The sequence below is a fragment of the Pelecanus crispus genome, chromosome 21 (assembly GCF_030463565.1).
Source record: "Pelecanus crispus isolate bPelCri1 chromosome 21, bPelCri1.pri, whole genome shotgun sequence".
Classification (NCBI taxonomy): Eukaryota; Metazoa; Chordata; class Aves; order Pelecaniformes; family Pelecanidae; genus Pelecanus; species Pelecanus crispus.
The window spans coordinates 5,181,936-5,201,088 of record NC_134663.1 but is presented as its reverse complement, the minus strand read 5'-3'; the positions used below and the strand labels follow the sequence as shown (position 1 = coordinate 5,201,088).

The 19,153-nt window shown below is 62.3% G+C and overlaps 2 protein-coding genes across 4 annotated transcripts; one reads left to right on the top strand and one right to left on the bottom strand.

Annotated features, from left to right (window-relative positions):
- Window positions 1-218: 218 nt before the first annotated feature.
- LMAN2L (lectin, mannose binding 2 like) lies at window positions 219-9,248 on the bottom strand. 3 transcript variants are annotated; one of them, XM_075723979.1, is made up of 9 exons: window positions 9,119-9,248; window positions 8,917-9,035; window positions 7,138-7,255; window positions 6,199-6,281; window positions 4,168-4,200; window positions 3,614-3,775; window positions 3,427-3,541; window positions 1,734-1,853; window positions 219-1,075 (listed from the first exon to the last, which is right to left on the bottom strand). In XM_075723979.1, the coding sequence occupies exons 1-9, from the start codon at window positions 9,246-9,248 to the stop codon at window positions 933-935; spliced, it is 1,023 nt and encodes a 340-aa protein (XP_075580094.1). In that variant the 3' UTR covers window positions 219-932. The 3 variants fall into 3 exon arrangements, with proteins under 3 accessions (XP_075580094.1, XP_075580093.1, XP_075580095.1); XM_075723978.1 differs by lacking the exon at window positions 4,168-4,200; XM_075723980.1 differs by lacking the exons at window positions 4,168-4,200; window positions 8,917-9,035 and having other exon boundaries at window positions 9,119-9,152.
- A 686-nt stretch (window positions 9,249-9,934) lies between these two features.
- CNNM4 (cyclin and CBS domain divalent metal cation transport mediator 4) lies at window positions 9,935-18,037 on the top strand. The gene is given in 8 exon segments (XM_075723939.1): window positions 9,935-9,994; window positions 9,996-11,373; window positions 14,841-14,984; window positions 15,069-15,206; window positions 15,530-15,699; window positions 15,842-15,941; window positions 17,489-17,670; window positions 17,769-18,037. Coding segments are annotated over 8 exon segments (2,382 nt in total). The 3' UTR covers window positions 17,979-18,037.
- The last annotated feature ends 1,116 nt before the right edge of the window (window positions 18,038-19,153 follow it).

Below are 19,153 nucleotides of genomic sequence, written 5' to 3'. Positions count from 1 at the left end.
ACACGACATGCAAACAGCACCGGCGCGGGAGGCCGCGCTGGGACGGGAGGCGTGCGGAGGCGGCGGCATGCTCGGCAGCGGCCCTACGGAGCGGGGAGAGGGGCCGAGCCCCGCGATGCAGCAGCAAACAGTTGTTAGAAATGGGGAAGGCAGCGTTACACCCCCACCCCGAACCGAGGAGGGGGCTGCAAGCGAGGGGCTGCCCCAGGTCAGCTTCGCGGCGGGGATTGGCGGGTTCCCAGCTCGACCTGCCTCGCTGCCAGCATCCCCTGCCCCAAAACACCAAACCTCGGCGACCCACGGGACAGAGAGGGGTTGCACGGCAGCGGGGGAATTCAAATAGCAAAGAAAAGCAGTCTGGTCTCCAAAGACAACCTAAGGCAGGCGATGGAAAGCAGCCGGAGCGGGATGAACAGCTTGGAAAATCCCTCCTGGAAATGAAACCGTTCGAGACAAGGGGTTGCGAGGGTTACGGTAACACTGCAAGGGGTTATCGTAGAGTCTGGCGAGGAAAGCAGGCGCTCGCTGGCGTCCCTCAGCCGGGATTTCACAGCTGAGGGGGCGACTTCTGCCCGCGTTCGGGCTCCCCGGATGGCAGAGAGAGGGCTCAGCACCCCGCAGCACAGCCCGTCCTCGCGAAAAAACTCACAAAGCAAAGCTCCTTCAGGGGATGGCAGGTCCGGCCCCACGGCGCTCGGCTCCCGGTCCGTCAAACGCCACGCCAGGCACCTTCCGCTCCCATTGGGAACGGTGTGGGAGTTCCGGAGTCCGGTAAGAAACAGTGGCCGTCCCCGGTGGGGTTGTCAGGGGGACACGAGGGTCCCTGCTGCAAGGGTCAGTCCATCTCGCTCTGGCCAGTCTGGGACAGGTGGGAGTCAGGACGTGGCTAGCAAGGGCTAGCAACAGGCCAACCCAGGGAGCGGGTTCCCAAGTCAATAGAAATGTTTCCGGCTCTGCTCCTGCCACTTGTTGTAGACAATAACTCCAATGACGATGGCAAAAACGATGGCAACGAGGGAGAAGAAGACAATTAAAAAGAGAGCCAGGCCACTCATGGGCTCCAGCGGTGCCTCCACTGCGTGACAGAGGAAGAAAAACAGCCCATGAGCCCCCAGAGCCCAGCGCCCCGAAACCCAGCTGAGATTTGCCTGCACCGGGGGGGTTTAACCGCCCCACACCGCCCCACCGGTAACCCCAGGCGCACCCTGCCAGGCTCACACCACCCCAGGGCTTGGCTTCCCAAAACTTTTGGGCCCAGCTCATTGTGAGGGCTCGAGCTGTGAGACCTCAGGGCACACAAGGCGCTCGCGGATGGTTCTGCAGGGGGATTTCTGGAGGGGAGATGACACCGTCGAGGTTCAAACCTCCATGAGCTTCCAGCGGACCAGCACACCCCATTTTGGTCATGGCACGACCAAAGCGGAGCGGAGATGCCTACCCCGGCAGGTCGGGGTCCTCCCGGAGGGGAGCGTTTCTCTAAGGGCGAGCACTCGCGTGCCCGCAACGCCCACACCAAACAGAGACGGGCTGTGACACCGGTTGTGTCACACAGCGGGCAAAACCAACCATCAGTGGGAGAAACGTGGCACGGATCTCCTAATTCCGGCTGGAGCTCGGCTGCTTTGCCAGCGAGATGACGCGGTTTCTGCTCCGCAAGCACCACAGCTGCAGGTCCCCCCCAAATCCCTGCCGGTCCCACCTTCCCCTGCACGAGGCCGGCAGCTCCTACTCACGTCCCGGCAGCTTCAGGTTGTCCACGACCGGCAGATACACCTCTCTGTCCCGCTTCTCCTCCTCCGGCGTCCGCTCCACTGTCAGCTGGTAAAGCTTCAGCGAAATGATGTCGTGGTTGTCTGGAAGCAGAGCAGAAACGTGTCCCCAGGTGTCACCGATAAACACGGCTCTGGCCGGGGATTCGAGTGCCACAGGCAGCACCATGGGATGTTATCGCGTGGGGTGAAGGCGCTGGCTCTCCCCTCCCAAGGAGGGAAAACTCACCTCCGCAGGGCAGGGTCTAGGCCGGGCCGAGAGCTGCGCCCCAGCGCAGGGCCCTCTGCCAAAGCATAGAATCATGGAATCGTTGAGGTTGGAAAAGCCCTTTAAGATCATCCAGTCCACCCAGTAACCTCACACTACCAAGTCCACCACTAAACCAGTTAAGGGGAGAGCAGCAATTTCATGTTTCCTGGCTTGGGGGCTGGATTATTTATAATGAAAGTAAAAACTAGGAATCGTTAAGATTGCAAAGGACCTCTAAGATCATCAGTCCAACCATCAACCCAACTCCACCATGCCCACTAAACCATGTCTGCCCGTTTTTTGACCACAAAAGGAACCTTTAAGCTACTTAAAATAAAATACAACAGCCCGGACCGGGAGATCATCTGACTCAAAAACTACTCGGCCACCCAAAGGGAATGTGTTAGCATTGGCCTCACGTGGCCCTACTTCCTCTGCTTGTGATGGCGGAGCGATTAGCAGGACAAGGCGAGCGCTCCACGCCAGCCTGCCAGCTCCCCAGGCACCGGGCAGAGATCTGAGAGAGAAAAGGAACTTTTGTTGGAGCCAACAATGGGCCCAGACACCGGCCATCAATGCGCTTTTGTAGAGGCGTAACTAAAAAATCAAGCTTAAAACCTGCCAAGAGAGGCACAGCAGGGTAGTCAGGCCTCACAGCACCTTGACCAGCGCCGGTAGAGAAGGATTATGCAGAGGAAGGTGGAGGGCTTTAGCTTTAGCTCTCTGCAAACCCCAGTTTACATCAGCCCACGTTGCGCCACTGTTTCCAGGTGCGCCTGGCTGGTACCTCCCTCAGTAACGGGCAGGTGATAGCTCTCGGGCTATGAAATCCAAAGCAAAATACACCCAGGCGTGTCCCGGAGCCGGCATCAGAGAGCAGAAGCAAGCATCGTGGCTTGGCCGTAACACCCAGGGCGTTTGCAGTGACAGCAGTTCTTTTCAGCGTTGCCCTCGGGGCTAACTCAGGCACCACAGGTTGCGGCAGGAAAGTACAGGAGGAGAATTCTTTCAGGCTCGTCCTGTTTTTACCCCTCCCAAGGCGCATGTTTTGGAGACAGACCCTCCGGCTAAGCCGGTAGAGCCACCTCGCCGCCGTGTCGTTAAGAGAGGCTGGCTGAGGTTGGGCCGCGGCCCCACAGGGAGCTCCAGGAAAGTGGGAAGCGCTGCCTAAACAAAGCATCTCGGGGAAGCAACATGCCCAGACCGGGCTTTTGTCTCCTCAGGAGTTGCTGCAAGATAAAAAACAAGGCTCCCACTCACAGCTCAGGGGTGCTTAAAGCATAGAAAGGTCCTCACGTGCTTCTATTAAGCCCTACCAGGTACCGAGCTGCACCTCCAGACACCCAAAGCTGCGCAGGAGCTGCCAGAGCTGCTTGGGAAACAAGGCTGGGGACCCCGGGGCAGTACCTGACAGGTCTCCGGTGACAGAAGAGGTCCCAAAGTAGTACCCGCGGGGCAAGCGCACGCCCGGCACGTCGATGCACTCTCGCCACTCGTGCTTACCATCAATATCGATCAACACCTGCGGAAGAAGCAGCTCCCTTAGCCCCGCCGTGGCCCCGCTGCCAGCTCTGCCCGGGCAGGCAGCACTCACCGTCAGTCTCCTCTTCACGTAGCGGATCACCAGGAAGGTGTCGTGGTTGAGGTTGCGCACCATGGCCGTGCAGCCCCCCAGCTCCGTCGGTCTCCCATCCCGGTCGTGGTCGTAGGTGAGAGAGCCGTTGTTCACCATGGCCGAGATGTAGGGGAAGACGCGCTGCAGGGGGGGAACAAGGCTGGGGGTGAATTTCTGCTCTCGCCCCGCCGGCCACAGCTCGGCTCTACCAAAAGCCCTATGCCCGCCAGCACACTGCCAGGGTCAAGAGCCACAACAGCGCTATGGACCCCAAACTCCTTCACCCCCTCAAGAATCCATCTCAACAAGACAACGGCATGATCCCACTTCATTCCCCAGCCTTCCTCGGGCTCAGCCTCAGCTCCCAGGCATCCGGGATGGAGGACAGGCGGTTTCCATGCAGTCTCCCAGCTCACACAGGGATTTCTGGGCTCACACAGGGACTTCTGGAGCTCGGAGGAAGGAATTCCTCAACTGTGAGCCAAGGTGAAACCCGACAGCTTGGAAATGGGTAGGTCAGCAAGGGCAAGTACCTGATTTCCCGGGCTGTACCTCCTCTTCTGAGCCTGCCAGTCCAGGGTTATCGCAAAGCAAGAAAGAGCACAGAAGCAAGACGGTCACAGACCAGAGTTTAGTATTAACCTGCCACCTGGAAACTTCCTCCCTAGAGAGCTCAGCGCGTTATCGGCTTAGCGGAGACTAAAGCAGAGAGAGGTTTAGGTGTTACATGCTGAATCCCGGGACACACGGCTAGGAAACGGCACCGGTGAGCGAAAGGCACGTCAAGTGTCACGTATGGCATTTAATCATGGAATCATAGACTCGTTCAGTTGGAAAAGACCTTTAAGGTCATCCAGCCCAACCATTAACCTAACACTGCCAAGTCTGTCACTAAACCAATTAAGGGAAGAGTAATAATTTCATGTTTCCTGGCTTGGTGGCTGGATTATTTTTTAATGAAATTAAAAACCAGGAATCGTTAAGGTTGGAAAGGAGCTCTGAGATCATCAGCCCAACCATCAACCCAACACCCCCATGCCCACTAAACCATGTCCCAAAGTGCCACCTCTGCCCGTTTTTTGAACCCCTCCAGGGATGGGGACTCCCCCACCTCTCTGGGCAGCCTGTTCCAGTGCTTGGCCACTCTTTCCATGACGAAATTTTTCCTAATACCCAATCTAAACTCTAATTTCTAAACTCTAATTTCTCCTCCTTGTCACGCAGCACCTCCCTCGCACAAAAGCCAGCACCCAATGGGGGACATGACCGCTCGCCAGGGACCCACAACTAACCTGTCCCTCGAGCTCAAGACACTTCTCTTCATCCTTTTAAAGGTGAGAGAAAGCAGCCGTGAACCCACAGCAACTGGCTGATCAGCATCTCCATCTCTTCCCCTCCTCGGCACTTGATCAGAGGAGGGCAGCCCCCTCCAGTTGCAGACTGCACTGGGAAGCCAGACACCTACATTCCACTGATTATTTCTGTTAAATAAGACCCGTCATGTGTCCCTTTACCCCACAAAAGCAGAGCTGCCACCCTGCAAATCAAGAGGATCCATCCAACACAACGCTAATCCCCGAGCGCTGCCGGTAGCGCGGCGCCAGGCGGCTTGGAAAGGCTTTTACGAGCACAAAGTCCACCCCCGCGCCAGAGCCGGCTGCTTTGGGTGTTCGAACAAAAGCCGGTAGTTGCTCAACGCTTGCTCGGCAGCTCTGAGGTCAGGGCGCATCCCAACGGCGCCCTTTTGTCTCTCTCCCCGGGATGAAGGGGGTCCTGCGGGGTGGTGGGGTTAGTGCCAAGATCTTGTGGTAAAATAGTGCCTATTTTTTAGGGGAAGTTAGAATTAAGAAAGTGTCCGGCTTTGGTTTTGGAGTGATGAAACCAATTCCAGCACCAGGGTGGGAAGGGCCTGGTTTTAACTGTCTCTGCACTCCCTTCTCCACAGGAACGGACAGCAATAAACCCCAAACAAATAACAAGACGCATCAGGAACGCAAAGGTCTTTAGACGGGCATCTTTCCCAGAGGCAGAGCGCAGGCACGCCGCAGCCCCGTGAGCAGGGAAAGCCTCCTGCCAGCTAGCTGCCGTGAAACAGCCCTGCCGCGCAGGCAGGCCTGGGCTGGCAGCTGCAGTACCGCTCTACTCGAGGTTTACAAAGCACATGCCCTTGGTGCAGCTTCACCTCAAGCGCTACTTGTTGGCAGCCTCCAGAAAGCACAGGAGCTCAGAACGCAGAGGTGGTATCAGCAGCTAGTTTCCTCCTGCCCTGAAAGCTTTTTCTCTGGGTAAAGCTGACCACAAAACTACCCTGCAGCTCTTCACGTCTCTGAAGATTTATTGCTTCGCTAGGGAGAAAAACCAACTACGCAGAGCATGGTGGAGAAAGGCAGCAGAGAGGAAGCAGAGTAATAGCTGGTCTGTGATTTAAGAGCTCAAAAAAGATCGCACCGTGCCGATGAAGAGCTGCGTTTGCGGCGACGCGAGCCATAACCTCGGTGCTGCCCGTGCCACGCTCTGCAGGCAGCTGGCAAGCAGCACAGTCCCGTTTATCCTTCCTAGCTCACCTCCTGCTGCTTCTCCTCGTTTGGGTAGGTGTCCACGAACACTCCCAGGCCCAGGAAGTTATCCTTGCTTCCAAAGACAGGTCCTAGAAGGAAGGAGAGGCTCTGAATAAGGGTGGCAAGGCCAGGCAGGCGTTGCAAAAGGTTTGTTACCCATCCCTTCGTGTTGTTCTCTGCCTCAGGTAATGAGGCAGGCACTCTCCAGACTACACAGGGGCAAATTTACCTTCAAGTCACGTAATTCTGCGTCAAAACCCATGCACGAGTCGAGTTGGGAGGGTGTACAGGGTCAGGGCACGTGAAGGCTTGTTAAGGTCACTGTGGCAGGGAGAGCCGGGTCGGACACTGTGATGGGGGGATCAGTGGGGAGGGATCTTTTTGCCCCAGCTTCCACCTGCTTCTGTAGGACGGAGCTGCATCACCTCTTTGGAGGCCAGAGGCAGAGCTGAGCACTCCACACAGCCTTGAGTTAATCAAGCCCACAGATCCTCCAGGCAGGGAAGTCAGAGGGCAAGATGAAATCCCCTACCCTTTGCCGGTCAAGGATCGAGCTCCCTCCGTAGTCTGTTTTTTAAAGGAGCTGACTCCCAGCGCAGGAGGCCCCACGCTTCCCATTACACTGCCCATCTCAAGATCAGGCCAAAGCAATCCCAAAACCATCTACCCTCAAGCTGACTCCAGCCTCCCAGGGCCCCCGTGAACCCCCAACCCAGGGTGCCGAGGCTCGGAGGCAGCCTCATGCACGGCCATTACTCCTTCTTTGCCTGCCAGGGTGAAAGAAACACAGCCTAAAGGCCTCAAAACACTGCAGTTCCCCAGAGGATGCTGTAATTTGTCGCTGCGATTTCCCCACGTGAGCCTACAGACCAGGGAGAAGGTGGCATGTGCCGCGTTCCCCCCAAGGCACGGCCTCCACCCCAGCAGCTACCGCCGGCGCTTTACCTGGCTGCATGCGATCTTTAGTGTACCAGATAGCAAAGCCGTCTCCGTTCAGGTTTTTCTTGCCTTGCCCGTGGATTTTAAAATGAACCTGCATCTCCCAGTCTCGGAGGTAACACGGCTGCAAGAGAAGGAGCGAGGATGTGAAATTAGGGCACCCCTCGTGCCAGCACCTGCCGCTTCCCTGCTCACGAGGGTGAGGGGCCGGTGGGGATGGACGACCACAACTGGCTGTGCCGTCCCCTCCCCGTCGCAACAGCCCGCAGCTCCACGCGCCGCCAAACCGGAGAGCGTGCCGACGCTCCCCATTTCCCTTGCCAACAGACCATGCTGTCCTATATTTTGGATGCGAGCAAAAATAATTAATCCCAAGGGACATCATTAAGCCGAGGGAATTGGTCGTTACCCAAGGCTATAAAAAGCCAATGAACCAATTCCGAACTCACGCAATTCTGAGGCACCAGCAACTCCAGCAAAATCAGTAACTCACACCCGATAAAAAGAGCAGAAAGAGCCTGAGGAGCAGCTCCAGCTTCTTAATTGCTGGCGAGCCAATTATTCCTTGAGCTACCAACAAATTCCCTGTGCTTACGGGCACAGAACACGACGAGCTTGTAACAGATTCGCTCACACAACGTTGTGAAGCCGGCCGGTGGCTCTGCTCGGAAGCCACAACATTTTGTGGGAGCCAAATCCAATAAAAAAAAAAAAAGCCTCCCTCAATATTTTATAACAATAAAAGTTGGGCATGACGCATTGCTTCTGGTCTCGTAGAGCATTTTTCAAACCACTGCGGAGTGGTAGGGCACAAAAACCCCACCGATTTCAACCCCAAATTGAAATTCAACGGGAATTATCAAGGTATTAAAGGGAGCCTTGCTGTCTGCTGGGCAAAAGGCTTGTGGGGACAGCGAAACACCTTAAGCGCAGCGTTGGCATGCCACGTCGAGCTGCCGCTTTACCGGCCCCGCTCCGAGATGTGGGCACGGCAAAGGGGGCAGCGGGCGTGCTCCGGCCGTGGTGGTCCCAAGAGAGACCCCAAACTGCTCAGCACAGGCCCCCCAAATTCACATGGTGGGGACCCAGCCCTTGCAGGAATCGCCAGGCCAAAGGCTGGAAGCTGAAGCGCCGCTGGTACCCCCAACCTAAAAGCCCCCCAGCCCCCAAACCAGCCCAGCTCCAACCCCTGCCCCACTCAACACCCCCAGCCAGCTCCCCGCCACTGTATGGCCTCCGAGGCCCACCCCAATCCCCCCCACACCACCTCGGCCCAGCCCCTCAAAATTCCCCAGCCCAAACCCCCCTGTGTCCCCACAACCCCCCAGCCCACCCCACCCCACGGCCCCCTCCTCATAACCCCCTCGCACCGCTGTCCTGGCCCCCCACGCCCCCTCATTTGGCCCAAACCTGCCCAGCTCCCCTGACAACCCCCCCCCAGCTCAAACCCCCTTCCCCTAGCCCCCCTCCCCACTGACCCCCCCAGTCCTGCCCATACACCCATCCCCCAGACCCACTTACTCAGGACCCCCCCCACCCACAGCTCAGTCTCCAAGCCCTCCGAACCCCTCGCCCCCATCCCCAGCCCCCCTATATCACCCCCAGCCCCCCAAATCCCACTCCCCCCCCCCTCAACCTGGCCTGAACCCGCTCCTCCGGTCCCCCACCAGGATCCCACCCCCCCCCGAGGGGCACCCCACGGTCCCGACCCTCTCCCCCAGCACCCCCCCAACCCATTCCGGTACCCCCCGCCCCCCGCCCCCCCCCCGCTCCTCCCGGGCTCACCACTCGGTTCCAGACGGCTCCCTGCTTGCTCTGCACGTCGGGGGTGAGGCGGATGTACTGGGTCATGACCATGGCGTTGCCCAACAGGTCCCACAGCCCCGAGCTGGCCGATCCCACGCCTAAGGCCCAAGCGCACCGTAGGTGTGGGTACCGGTACCGGGTACCGGGCACCGTCCGCCGCCTCCCCCCTTGCCCCACTCACCCTGGTACGGCTTGGAGAGCGAGTGCTCCCGCTTGAGGTGCTCCTCCGTCTGCTCGGCCCGCGGCCCGCCCAGCCCCAGCGCCACCGCCAGCAGCGCCAGCCCGGCCCGCCACCGGCCCGCCGCCGCCATCTTCCCTCCGCCGCCCGCGCCGCGCCCCGCCTCGCTCGCCCATTGGCCGCCGCGCCCCGCCTCGCTCGCCCATTGGCCGCCCCGCCCCGCCGTGAAGCGTGTCGGTTGGCCGCGCGAGATGCCTGTTAACTGAGAGGCGGGGTGAGCGCGGGGGATGATGGGCAATGTAGTTCCGGGCGCCTTAAAGGGTCCGCCCCGGCCCCTGGCGCGCACCGGCCCTGCTGCTCCCCCAGCCTGAGTCCTGCCCCCCCAGGTCCTAGAGCCCCCCAGTCCCAGTGCCTCCAGGTCCTAGTGTCCCCCCCCCCCCAAGCCTAGTGCCCCCCTCCCGGTTCTGCCCCCCTCACCCAGGTCCTAATGCCCCCTGGTCCCCCTTCCCGCGGGGACACCCCCATCTAATGGACACCGCCGCCCAGGTGACACCCCCATGCACCCCTCGCTCCGCTCCGAATCCACCCCCCGCCCCTCGCAGCCCCCTCTGCTTCCCCTTCAGGCGACCCCGCGCTCTCACACCCTTTGCGGTCCCCACCTTCTCAGGGCCGCGCTGCCATCGCCCCCTTAAGGCGCGCGGGGAGGAGGGGCGGGGCCGTGGGGGGGCGTGGCGCTGCGTGTGACGTGCCCCCCTCGGGGCGGGGGGCGTGGCGCGGCGTGTGACGCGGCCGCGAGCGCGGCGGCCGCGAGACAGCAACATGGCGCCGGGCGGCGGACGGCGGCGCGGCGGCGGCGGGGGGGGCCCCGGCGGGGCCGGGGGGGGGCGGCGGCGGCGGAGGGGGGACCCCGTCGGCTCCTCCGCTGCTGCCGCCGCTGCTGCTGCTGCTGGCGCTGCCCGGCGGGGCGGTGCCGTCCGGGGACAGCGTGATCCTGGGCATGCGGCTGGAGGAGAGCACGAAGCCGGCGGCGGGGGCTCCGGCCCGCGGGCCCATCCGTGTCACGGAGGGGAGCGAGGTGCTGCTCCGCCTCTACGGGCTGGGGCTGGGCCCTCGCACCGGCGAGCAGGTGGCCTTCGCCGAGCTGCGACACGCCGCCAACGCCTCGGTTCCCAACGGCACCTGCCCCGAGCGCTCCCAGGACCTCCTGGTGCAGCCCGGCCTGGCCGAGGCCTGCAACACCTCGGCCCTGCTGCGGGTCCGCGTCCAGCCCCTGCGCAAGGACGAGCAGAACAAGACCTACGTCCTCTGCACCCAGAGCCGACCCGGCCAGCCCTGGTTGCCCCATCAAGGCTCCGACGGCCATATCGTGGTGCTGGAGGAGAAGAAGTCGCTGTTGCCCCTTTGGCTGCAGGTGATCCTCATCGCCGGGCTGCTGGTGCTGTCGGGGATGTTCAGCGGGCTCAACCTGGGCCTCATGGCGCTGGATCCCATGGAGCTGCGCATCGTGCAGAACTGCGGCACCGATAAGGAGAAGCGTTACGCCCGTAAGATCGAGCCCATCCGCCGTAAGGGGAACTATTTGCTCTGTTCCCTGCTGCTGGGTAACGTGCTGGTTAACACCACCCTCACCATCCTCCTCGATGACCTCATCGGCTCCGGCATCGGCGCCATCGTCGCTTCCACCATCGGCATCGTCATCTTCGGGGAGATCGTGCCCCAGGCGCTCTGCTCCCGCCACGGCTTGGCCGTGGGTGCCAACACCATCATGGTCACCAAGTTCTTCATGCTGGTGACGTTGCCCCTCTCCTACCCCATCAGCAAGCTCCTGGACTGCATCCTGGGCCAGGAGATCGGCACCGTCTACAACCGGGAGAAGCTGGTGGAGATGTTGAAGGTGACGGAACCCTACAACGACCTGGTGCGGGAGGAGCTCAACATGATCCAGGGAGCCCTGGAGCTCCGCACCAAGACGGTGGAGGACGTGATGACCCCGCTGCAGAACTGCTTCATGATCAACAGTGACGCCATCCTGGACTTCAACACCATGTCGGAGATCATGGAGAGCGGCTACACGCGCATCCCCGTCTTCGAGGACGAGCGTTCCAACATCATGGACATCCTCTACGTCAAGGACTTGGCTTTCGTCGACCCCGACGACTGCACCCCGCTCAAAACCATCACCAAATTCTACAACCACCCCGTCCACGTTGTCTTCCACGACACCAAGCTGGATGCCATGCTGGAGGAGTTCAAAAAGGGTGAGGGGGTCAGGGGGGTGCCACTGCTTCCCCGGGGTGCTACTTTCTTCCCCTCGGAGAAGGTCAGTGGGTGCCGGAAACAAAACTCCAGGGAGTTTTGCCCTCCAGGGCTGGAGCTGCCCATGCTGGGGCTGCCTGGGGTCCCCACGGTTTGGGCGGTCGCGATCCGGAGGGGACCGGGCGCCCGGGGACGCGGCACCGAACCGGGGGCAGCTGCTCGGTGCCCGCAACCACCCGGGCTTCCGGGGTTTGGTGCGTAACGGCACTGCGCCCGCACCGGGGAGGGAGAGCCTCCGCTTTATCGGCGGCGAAGCAACCAGCGCTCAGCGCCAGCCTCGGAAACGCTTTGGGAGTGTTTACTTGCTCCTTGTTTTTAATTATTGGCCCCGGAGGCCCTTGAATAGCTGCTGGAAAATTGCTCGGCTCCCTGGTTTGGGCTTGGCTCCCTCCTCTGGGCCCTTGCCATGGGGAACAGTGAGCACCGCTCGGTGCCGGCCCCCATCCCCGCTCTGCTTCCCACTCACGACGTCGCGGCACCTAAAACCGAGAGCAGCCGGAGGGGTGGGAGGAGGAGCGGGACCCGGGCTCGCGGGAGGCTGATCCCACCGGGAACGGGAAAGGCCGTGTTAGCTCCGAGGCAGGATTTGACCTGCCCGGGGTGCCCGCTCAGGGCTTTGCCGCACCAGACAGGGGACCTTCCTGTCCTCCCCAGCTTCTCCTGCTGGCATGGGACCGGCTGCCTGCGTCTGGGCCGGGATAAAATAAAGAGCCCGGCTGTGGAGCAGCTGTGCCGGGTGATGCCAGGCCAAGCCTCAGCCGTGTGTGACTCCGCGCTCTCCTCTGGCTCCCCTTATGCTCGCCCGGCGGAGGTTTGGGCGCATCACGAGAGCCGGGCGGTTTGCTGCGGTCAGGGACGTTTCAGAGGGGAGATCTTGCCGAGATTTAGGGCATCTAATGATTCCTCCTGCAGCGAGAGCTCGGCGTGAGCTTGGGCGAGGGTTTGGGAGCTGCTAGGTCCAAGCTTGGCTGATCTTTGAGGTAGGTAGGAGAGGGAAGCTCTGCTCCTGCCTCCCTTTGCGACCGTGCTTCCCTGCCACCCAAAAATACCGGCAACGGGAACAACACCCCACAGTCGTGGCTCGGCGTCTGGTTGCGAATGACGACGGGATCTTATCGTCTTGGAGCTGCCGTGATTAGTGAAAAACCTTCTTGGCAAATGCTTTTCCTTCAGTTCATCTCGTGCCGGTTCAAGAACCGCCGTAAGAGCGCACGGCCGTCCCGCCCCACCCCGTTTCCAAAAAACCAGCAGTGTAGAAGCAGAGTCCTATTGCTGCCAGAGCTGGAGTTATCCCGGCTGTTGGCACCGGCTTTCCCTCCGACGAATCCTTATTAAAGGATTTAAAGCACGCTCATTCCGGTTACAAAGCCGCCCATGTCCCTTATTTTTTCCTTGGGTCAGTAGCGGGCAATTTGTGGGGCCGCTGCCTGGGCTGGTTTTGAGGTCCCTCTCTAAACCCCGTTCCTTATGGATGTGGCACCGCGACGAGTCTCTGCCCTCATCCCACTGATCGGGACCCGGAACGGAAGCGGGAGATGTGCCCAGCAAAAGGATAAAGAGGAGAAAAATCAACCGGCCGCGCGTCTGATGGTCCTAATCGCGGCGCTCGGCAGCCGGACCTCTCACCGCGGTGCCACGGAGGTGTCCCAGACGCCGATCTCAGGGTGACAGCTCCCGCAGCAACGTCCGGCGCTCGGCTCGGCGCCTCTTCCCGATCTCTCGGCGCCCACCCGGCGTGAAGCTTTGAGTGGGGAGCAACCCTGCGAAGGAGCTCCCCGCTGAGCTCGGGGGGTTCTCTCCCTCCTCGCGTAGGGACCATCGTGGCGAAGGGGGTCCCGGGGTGGTGCCTGGGACCCGTCACACCCCGCTGGTGATGCCGTGGCAGCCGGCGCCGTGCCCTTTGCTCCGGCAGTTTGGGCTCCCTGTGCTGTGTTTGCTTTGCCACCGGCCGCTCCCCTCCGAGCTCAGCATTGGCCTCTCATCCCGGAGAGGAACCTCTGCCTGACTCATCAGGGCTGGCCCCGCGGCCCCGATCCTTTCGCCTCTCCCCGCCTCACACACGGCCGGCAAAGGAGCCACTGAGCGGGTTAGGCGGATGGGTAAGGGGTTTTCTCGGCCCAAGCAACCATTTTAGGGTCTCTTCCCTCTGCGCATCGCCTTTTTGCAGCAGGGTTGCCTGAACCACGTGAGCTTAGCCGAAGAAAGAGAAAAAGGGGAGCTGCGCGGTGCCCATCCCTAAAACTAGCTTTTCCCTGAGCGACGAGGGACTTGCGGCCGCCAGCTCTTAAATTAAATAGCAGATAGTGTCAGGGAGGGCAGATTTGTGCTGGAGCGGGACAGCGAGCGGGGCACCTTGCTGCTGGCCTGGGGGCAAGCGTGCGCTTGAGGAGGTAGGAGTGATTTTATTTCGGGCTGCACTGAGGTCAGGGAGGGAACATCGCCTTCCTCCGTGCCTCAGTTTCCCCAGGCTAAGGATACCGGTCCTGCGGGTGCATTGGCCTGGCCTGGGCGCGCTGCGGTTTTCCACGTGGCCGCTCGGCTCCTCTCCCTGGAGCAGAGGTGGATGTTTCTACTCCGAGGAGTTTTTCCTGATGGCTCGGCACGATTTGGGGATGAAGCAGGAGAAGCGTCGGTTCACGGAGAGGCTCGGCAGGTGCCCGGCAGGAGCAACACCAGCTTCAACGTGAGCCAGCGGTTCAGATTTAGCTAGAATAAGGCAAACTGCACCCTGCCTGCGCGGGGTGAGGCCGGCGGAGCGAGGCGAGTTGTTAATTCAGGGCTGGGGAGGTTTTCCTGCCATCAAGGACCTGCCTGCTCGTGGCTAGGGCCGGCCGGGCAGCGGCTGCCTGCCCTTGGCTCTCTTCCCCGGATGTTTTGGCTCCGGGATCGGGCGGTCGCTACGGCACCAGGTGTCCGGAGCGTTTCCTCCGGGATAGGAGAGCCCCGGGTCAGCTTGGCAGAGACACCGAGGAAATTTGGAGAGGTCAGGGCCACTGGCAGAAACCCGATTCGTGGCTGCGTCGTTCTCCCCGTGCCGGGGGGCCCTCAGCCCATGGGCGCTCAGCCGGCACCGTCGGGACCGTGCCACGCTCCAGTGACGTGCCACGGGCTTCTCCGGGGATGCATCCCGTCTCCTGCGAACCCCGTGGCCCAGCCCACAGCGGCACAGAGGTGCCTTGAGCCTTGCCGACGCTGCTGTCATGGGCTTAATTACTGTCTTTACACTGGGAATTAGTGCCCGGTCCAGGCGCTCGTTTAGATTTCAGGTTTTTTTTAATTTTTTTATTCCTTCCTGTCCAGGTGGGTGGCGGGGAGGGAAGGGCTGGTCCTGGTGACATCCCTGGGTGCTGGGACCCTGCGGTGAGGCTCGGGGTGGTCTCCCTTCCAACGTCCGTGTGTCTGTCTGCAGGGAAGTCCCACCTGGCCATCGTGCAGAAGGTGAACAACGAGGGCGAAGGAGACCCCTTCTACGAGGTGCTGGGGCTGGTGACGCTGGAGGACGTCATCGAGGAGATCATCAAGTCGGAGATCCTGGACGAGTCGGATACATACAGTAGGTTTTGGGCTCGGCCCCTCTCCCCGCCTCATTGCGTGCCGCGGGTCCCGCCTGCCCCCCCTGACACCCTGCTCCCCACAGCCGACAACCGCAGCAAGAAGCGGGTGGGCAACCAGAAGAACAAGCGGGACTTCTCGGCCTTCAAGGACCCCGTCAACGAGCTGAAGGTCAAGGTCTCCCCGCAGCTGCTGCTGGCCGCTCACCGCTTCCTCTCCACGGGTGAGTTTTTGGGGATGGGGAAGCCCCCTGGGCTCGGTCCGGCTGTGGAACGCCGGCACCGATGGCTCCCCGGCGCCGACGCGGTTGGGCTCGGTGCGCTGCCGCCTCCCTGGCAGCCGCGTGGGCTCCGTTCCCTTGCCTTGCTGGCGACCTGGAGCTGGTGCTGGGGCCGGACCCGTGGGCTTCTGCCCCAGGGAGGTGTGGATGGGGCCCATCCTGATCCAGGCAACCATCCCGAGGGAGAGGGGGGATGCGCCGTCGTCTGGAGGAACGGGAGAGGGAAAGGACTGCGGCTCTGACCCCAATTCCCCTCTCGCTCTCAGAGGTGACGCTCTTCACCCCCAACTTCATCTCGGAGAAGATCCTGCTGCGGCTCCTCAAATATTCCGACGTCATCCAGGAGCTGAAGTTTGACGAGGAGAACAAGAAATCCCCGCGCCACTTTCTTTACTGCAAGAACAAGGCCGCCGACTACTTCATCCTCATCCTGCAGGTACCGGGGCACAGGGTGGCATTGCCAGCCACGCGCGTGGTGTCCCTCGGGTGAACCGTCACCCCGGGACAGCTGCGATGGCGGGGATCTCATCCAGCCCAGCGCCACGGGACGTGGCTAACGCGCCATCTCTCCCTTGCAGGGCAAGGTGGAAGTGGAGGCGGGCAAGGAATGCATGAAGTTTGAAGCGGGGGCTTTCTCCTATTATGGGGTGATGGCCCTCAGCCCCTCTCCTGTATCTGGTAAGCACCCCCCGATCGCCTGGGCACCGGTGCGGGCAGAGCCCTCCCACCCTGATTTATTGCTGCCGGTGGGAACAGGAGATGCTGGAGGCTCTGAGGCCCCACCAGTGCCCCCGAGCCGTGCTGGGGGGCTGCGTGGCCAGCACCTCGCCTGGCGCTTGTCCTCGGGGACCCGCACGCCGAGCGCGTCTGGCAGTTGGTGGAGGGTCCGTGCCCGAGCCGGAGGCTGAAAACCCGCAGCCCCGATTTCGGGCTGCCCTCCCGTCGCTGCCAGGCTCTGCGAGCAGCCGGACACTGACCCTCGTGGTTCAGCTTCACATCTTGGGGTCACCAGCGCCCGTCCGTGGGCACCGCGAGGGGCAGAGGAACCCGCAGCCGTCCTCTCCTTTGCCCAGAGGCTTCTCTTGACCTTGTCCTCTGCGTGTGTGTTGTGTTGTCCGTCTCTCTGCCCTAGCCCTCCCAGCCCAGCCCCGGCGCCCATCCACAAAGCGAGGGTCATTGTTTGCCAGGTTGACAGGTAAACGGTGCGGCTGCATGACATGCCAAACCCCGCTGTGACCGCATTAACCCGCCGTATTGGGCGTCCCCACCCCATTAATGCAGCACCGGGTGTTTTGTCCCCCACGCCGGGATGGCTAATTGCCGTCTCGTCTGGCTCCGTGTGCCGGGAGGCCGTCCTGGTTGCTTCCCGGCATCGCCGGCTTTCTCGCCCCGCGTCCAAATGTCTCTGGAGGAGGAAAGGCGGCTCCTGCCCCGGTGCGGGCTGCGGCATGGGGCTGCAGTGTGGGCAGCACCGCTGCCCGGCGTCACCCGGCCCCGTTTACGGTGGCATTAGGGTCCTGCACGCCCCGTAACTGCCCCGATTTCTCCCGGCTGCCTTCGCTGTGGATACGGTGGAGGAGCAGGGGCGCGGCGCCGGCTGGGCGGCCCGGCGCGGCGGCTGTCCCTGCGCTGGCTGGCTGGTGAGGAGGTGCCGCTCTCCCTGCATGCGGATCCTGCGTCACCCCGGCTTTCCCAGCACATCACCGTGCCCTCCTCGTCCCCGTAACCCCCACCTTGTCCCTAACCCAACTTAGGGTGACTGACCCACCGGTTCGGGGAGTCACAGTGTCCTTGGGCTGGGACTGTCCCCTGGTTCCCTGTCCCCTGGGCAGCACCCGGCCCTGGAGCAGGGGGGCCGGCACGGCTCCGGACTCCCTGGCCGTGGCCGGTGGCCATTCGGCAGGTGACAGGCAGGGATCAAATCCGGCACTGCCCGGCAGAGCTGGGGACCGGCAGCGCTCGGCCACGGGGAGCACGGGGCTGTGCTGGGGTGGACGCACGTCCCGGCGCTCCCTGTCACCGCTGGGCTCCGTGTCCCCAGAGCCCGTGGGACGGGGCTCTCCCTGCCTGGCAACGCGCCGGAGCCGGGGCCGGCGTCACCGGGGGCTCAGCACCCCGTAACCGGCGGGCAGAGAGTTGCCAGGCCTCAGCCCAGCTCGGCGTAGGACCCTCCCCGGGGTAGGGGGTCCGCAGTGCGGTTAACCCCATCCCTCCCGTCCCCACAGAGATCCGCTCGCCGTCCCATGTCGGCAGCCTGAACCGCTCGGCCTCCCTCAGCTACCACGAACGCTCCGACTCCATCTCCTCCCCCGTCAGCGGCAGCAACAACCAGCTCAACGCTGGCACCGGCGCCCAGTATGTGGCCGACTTCAGCGTCCGCGCTCTCACCGACCTCCAGTTCGTCAAGGTGAGGCGGGTGCCCGCCGGCACGGGGACCGGGATGCCGTCGGCGGGGTCCGGCACTGCTCCTCACACCCCTTTATTATTTTTTTTCCCCTGGCACAGATCACGCGGCAGGAATACCAGAATGGCCTGACGGCCTCCCGCATGGACAGTTGTCCCCAGTCCCCTGACAGCAACGCCCCTAAACCGGACGCCGGTTTACCGGAGAAACCGGAACCTTCCGCCACTGCCGACGAGACCACCAGCCTCCTGAACGAGAGGAACTGCCTGAGCCGCCGGAGCAACCACAGCCCCCTGGAAAACTCCATCTGACCCCGGCCCCGCCGGCACGCGCTGGGAGGGACCTCGCGTGCCCGTTTTAGGGACCCTTTCCCCGGTAGGAAACGCTCGGCGTCTCCTCGGTGATGCCGTGCCGGGTGCCGCGGTCGCCGGAGAAGCCCGGTTGAGCTGGAGGAGGCGGCGGCAGTGGTGTGGTGGGAAACGGAGCCGGGATTTGCTGCTGCTTTCCAGACTGGCTTATTTTTTAATTAATTTAAACGGATGGAGGTGGAGATGGCACAACTCTCTGCCGGCCGCCCCGCCGACGGCGCTTGTTCAGCTCAGGGAGCTTCAGGTCTCGTACGCCGCTTCGGAGGTGGGGGCCTCCGCCATGTGCCCCCCGGGACGGGCATCCCAGCCCCTCTCCGGTGTTTTCGGGGCGTGATGGTGGACGGGGACGCCTGGGGTGCGGCGTGACGGTGGCAGCTCGTCCTTCTCCCGGTGAACCGGGGCAATGCCATGACCCTTTTCTGTACCCGTTCCCCTTTCCCGCTGGCCCGGGGCACCGGGGGATGCGGCGGCGGAGAGCTTGGCGGCAGGCCCGAGGCCAAGGGGACGGGCTCGGGCGCGTACGAGGTGTCTCCGGTGCAAAGCCGGGCACGACGGGGGCCACGAACCCCCCCCGTTATCCCGGGAGAGCCGTGCTCCGCAGCCCCTCTGCCACCCACCGGCATCGCGAGCGTGCCGAGGGCGGCGGGGACGGCCCCCCCGGTGGTTTCGGTGCCTTTCCACCCCGCCGCTGCCGCCGAGGCCAGCGGGTTGGGGCGTCTCAGGGTATCCGTGCCGGAGGGATAGCGGTGAAGCGGGGACGGGGGGGGGCAGGATCCGGTTTTTCGGGGCGGCACAAAGCTAGCGACCAAAGTTGTACAGGCAGGAGGGGGCCAGCGCTGTGTCCCCCCGACACCGGGGGAACCCCAGGATCCCCGGTGACCTCGGGGTGGGGTGTGGGACCCCCGGTGAGCACCGGCCGGACCCCCCCGCCCCGGTCCCCGGAGCTTTGTGCCTGGTGGGGGTGCGGGGAAGACACCCCCCCCCCCCCCCCCCCCCAGAATAAAGCACAAGTTCCCCGAGTGAACTCTGTAAGTTATTGGGAGACAGTTAATTATTTTTGTTAATCACATCTCGACGATCAGGTCCTAGGTCCTTCCGCGGGGAGATACTAGAAATAA

What these genes read in the sequence shown, in the direction of transcription:
- LMAN2L (XM_075723979.1), bottom strand. Translation starts at nt 9,248, where the DNA reads ATGGCGGCGGCGGGCCGGTGGCGGGCCGGGCTGGCGCTGCTGGCGGTG. An exon ending in GAGCCGTCTGGAACCGAGTG is followed by an intron (nt 7,256 to 8,916) that starts GTGAGCCCGGGA and finishes CTTCTCTTGCAG; the next exon opens with CCGTGTTACCTCCGAGACTG. An exon ending in CAACCTGAAGCTGCCGGGAC is followed by an intron (nt 1,076 to 1,733) that starts GTGAGTAGGAGC and finishes TCTGTCACGCAG; the next exon opens with TGGAGGCACCGCTGGAGCCC.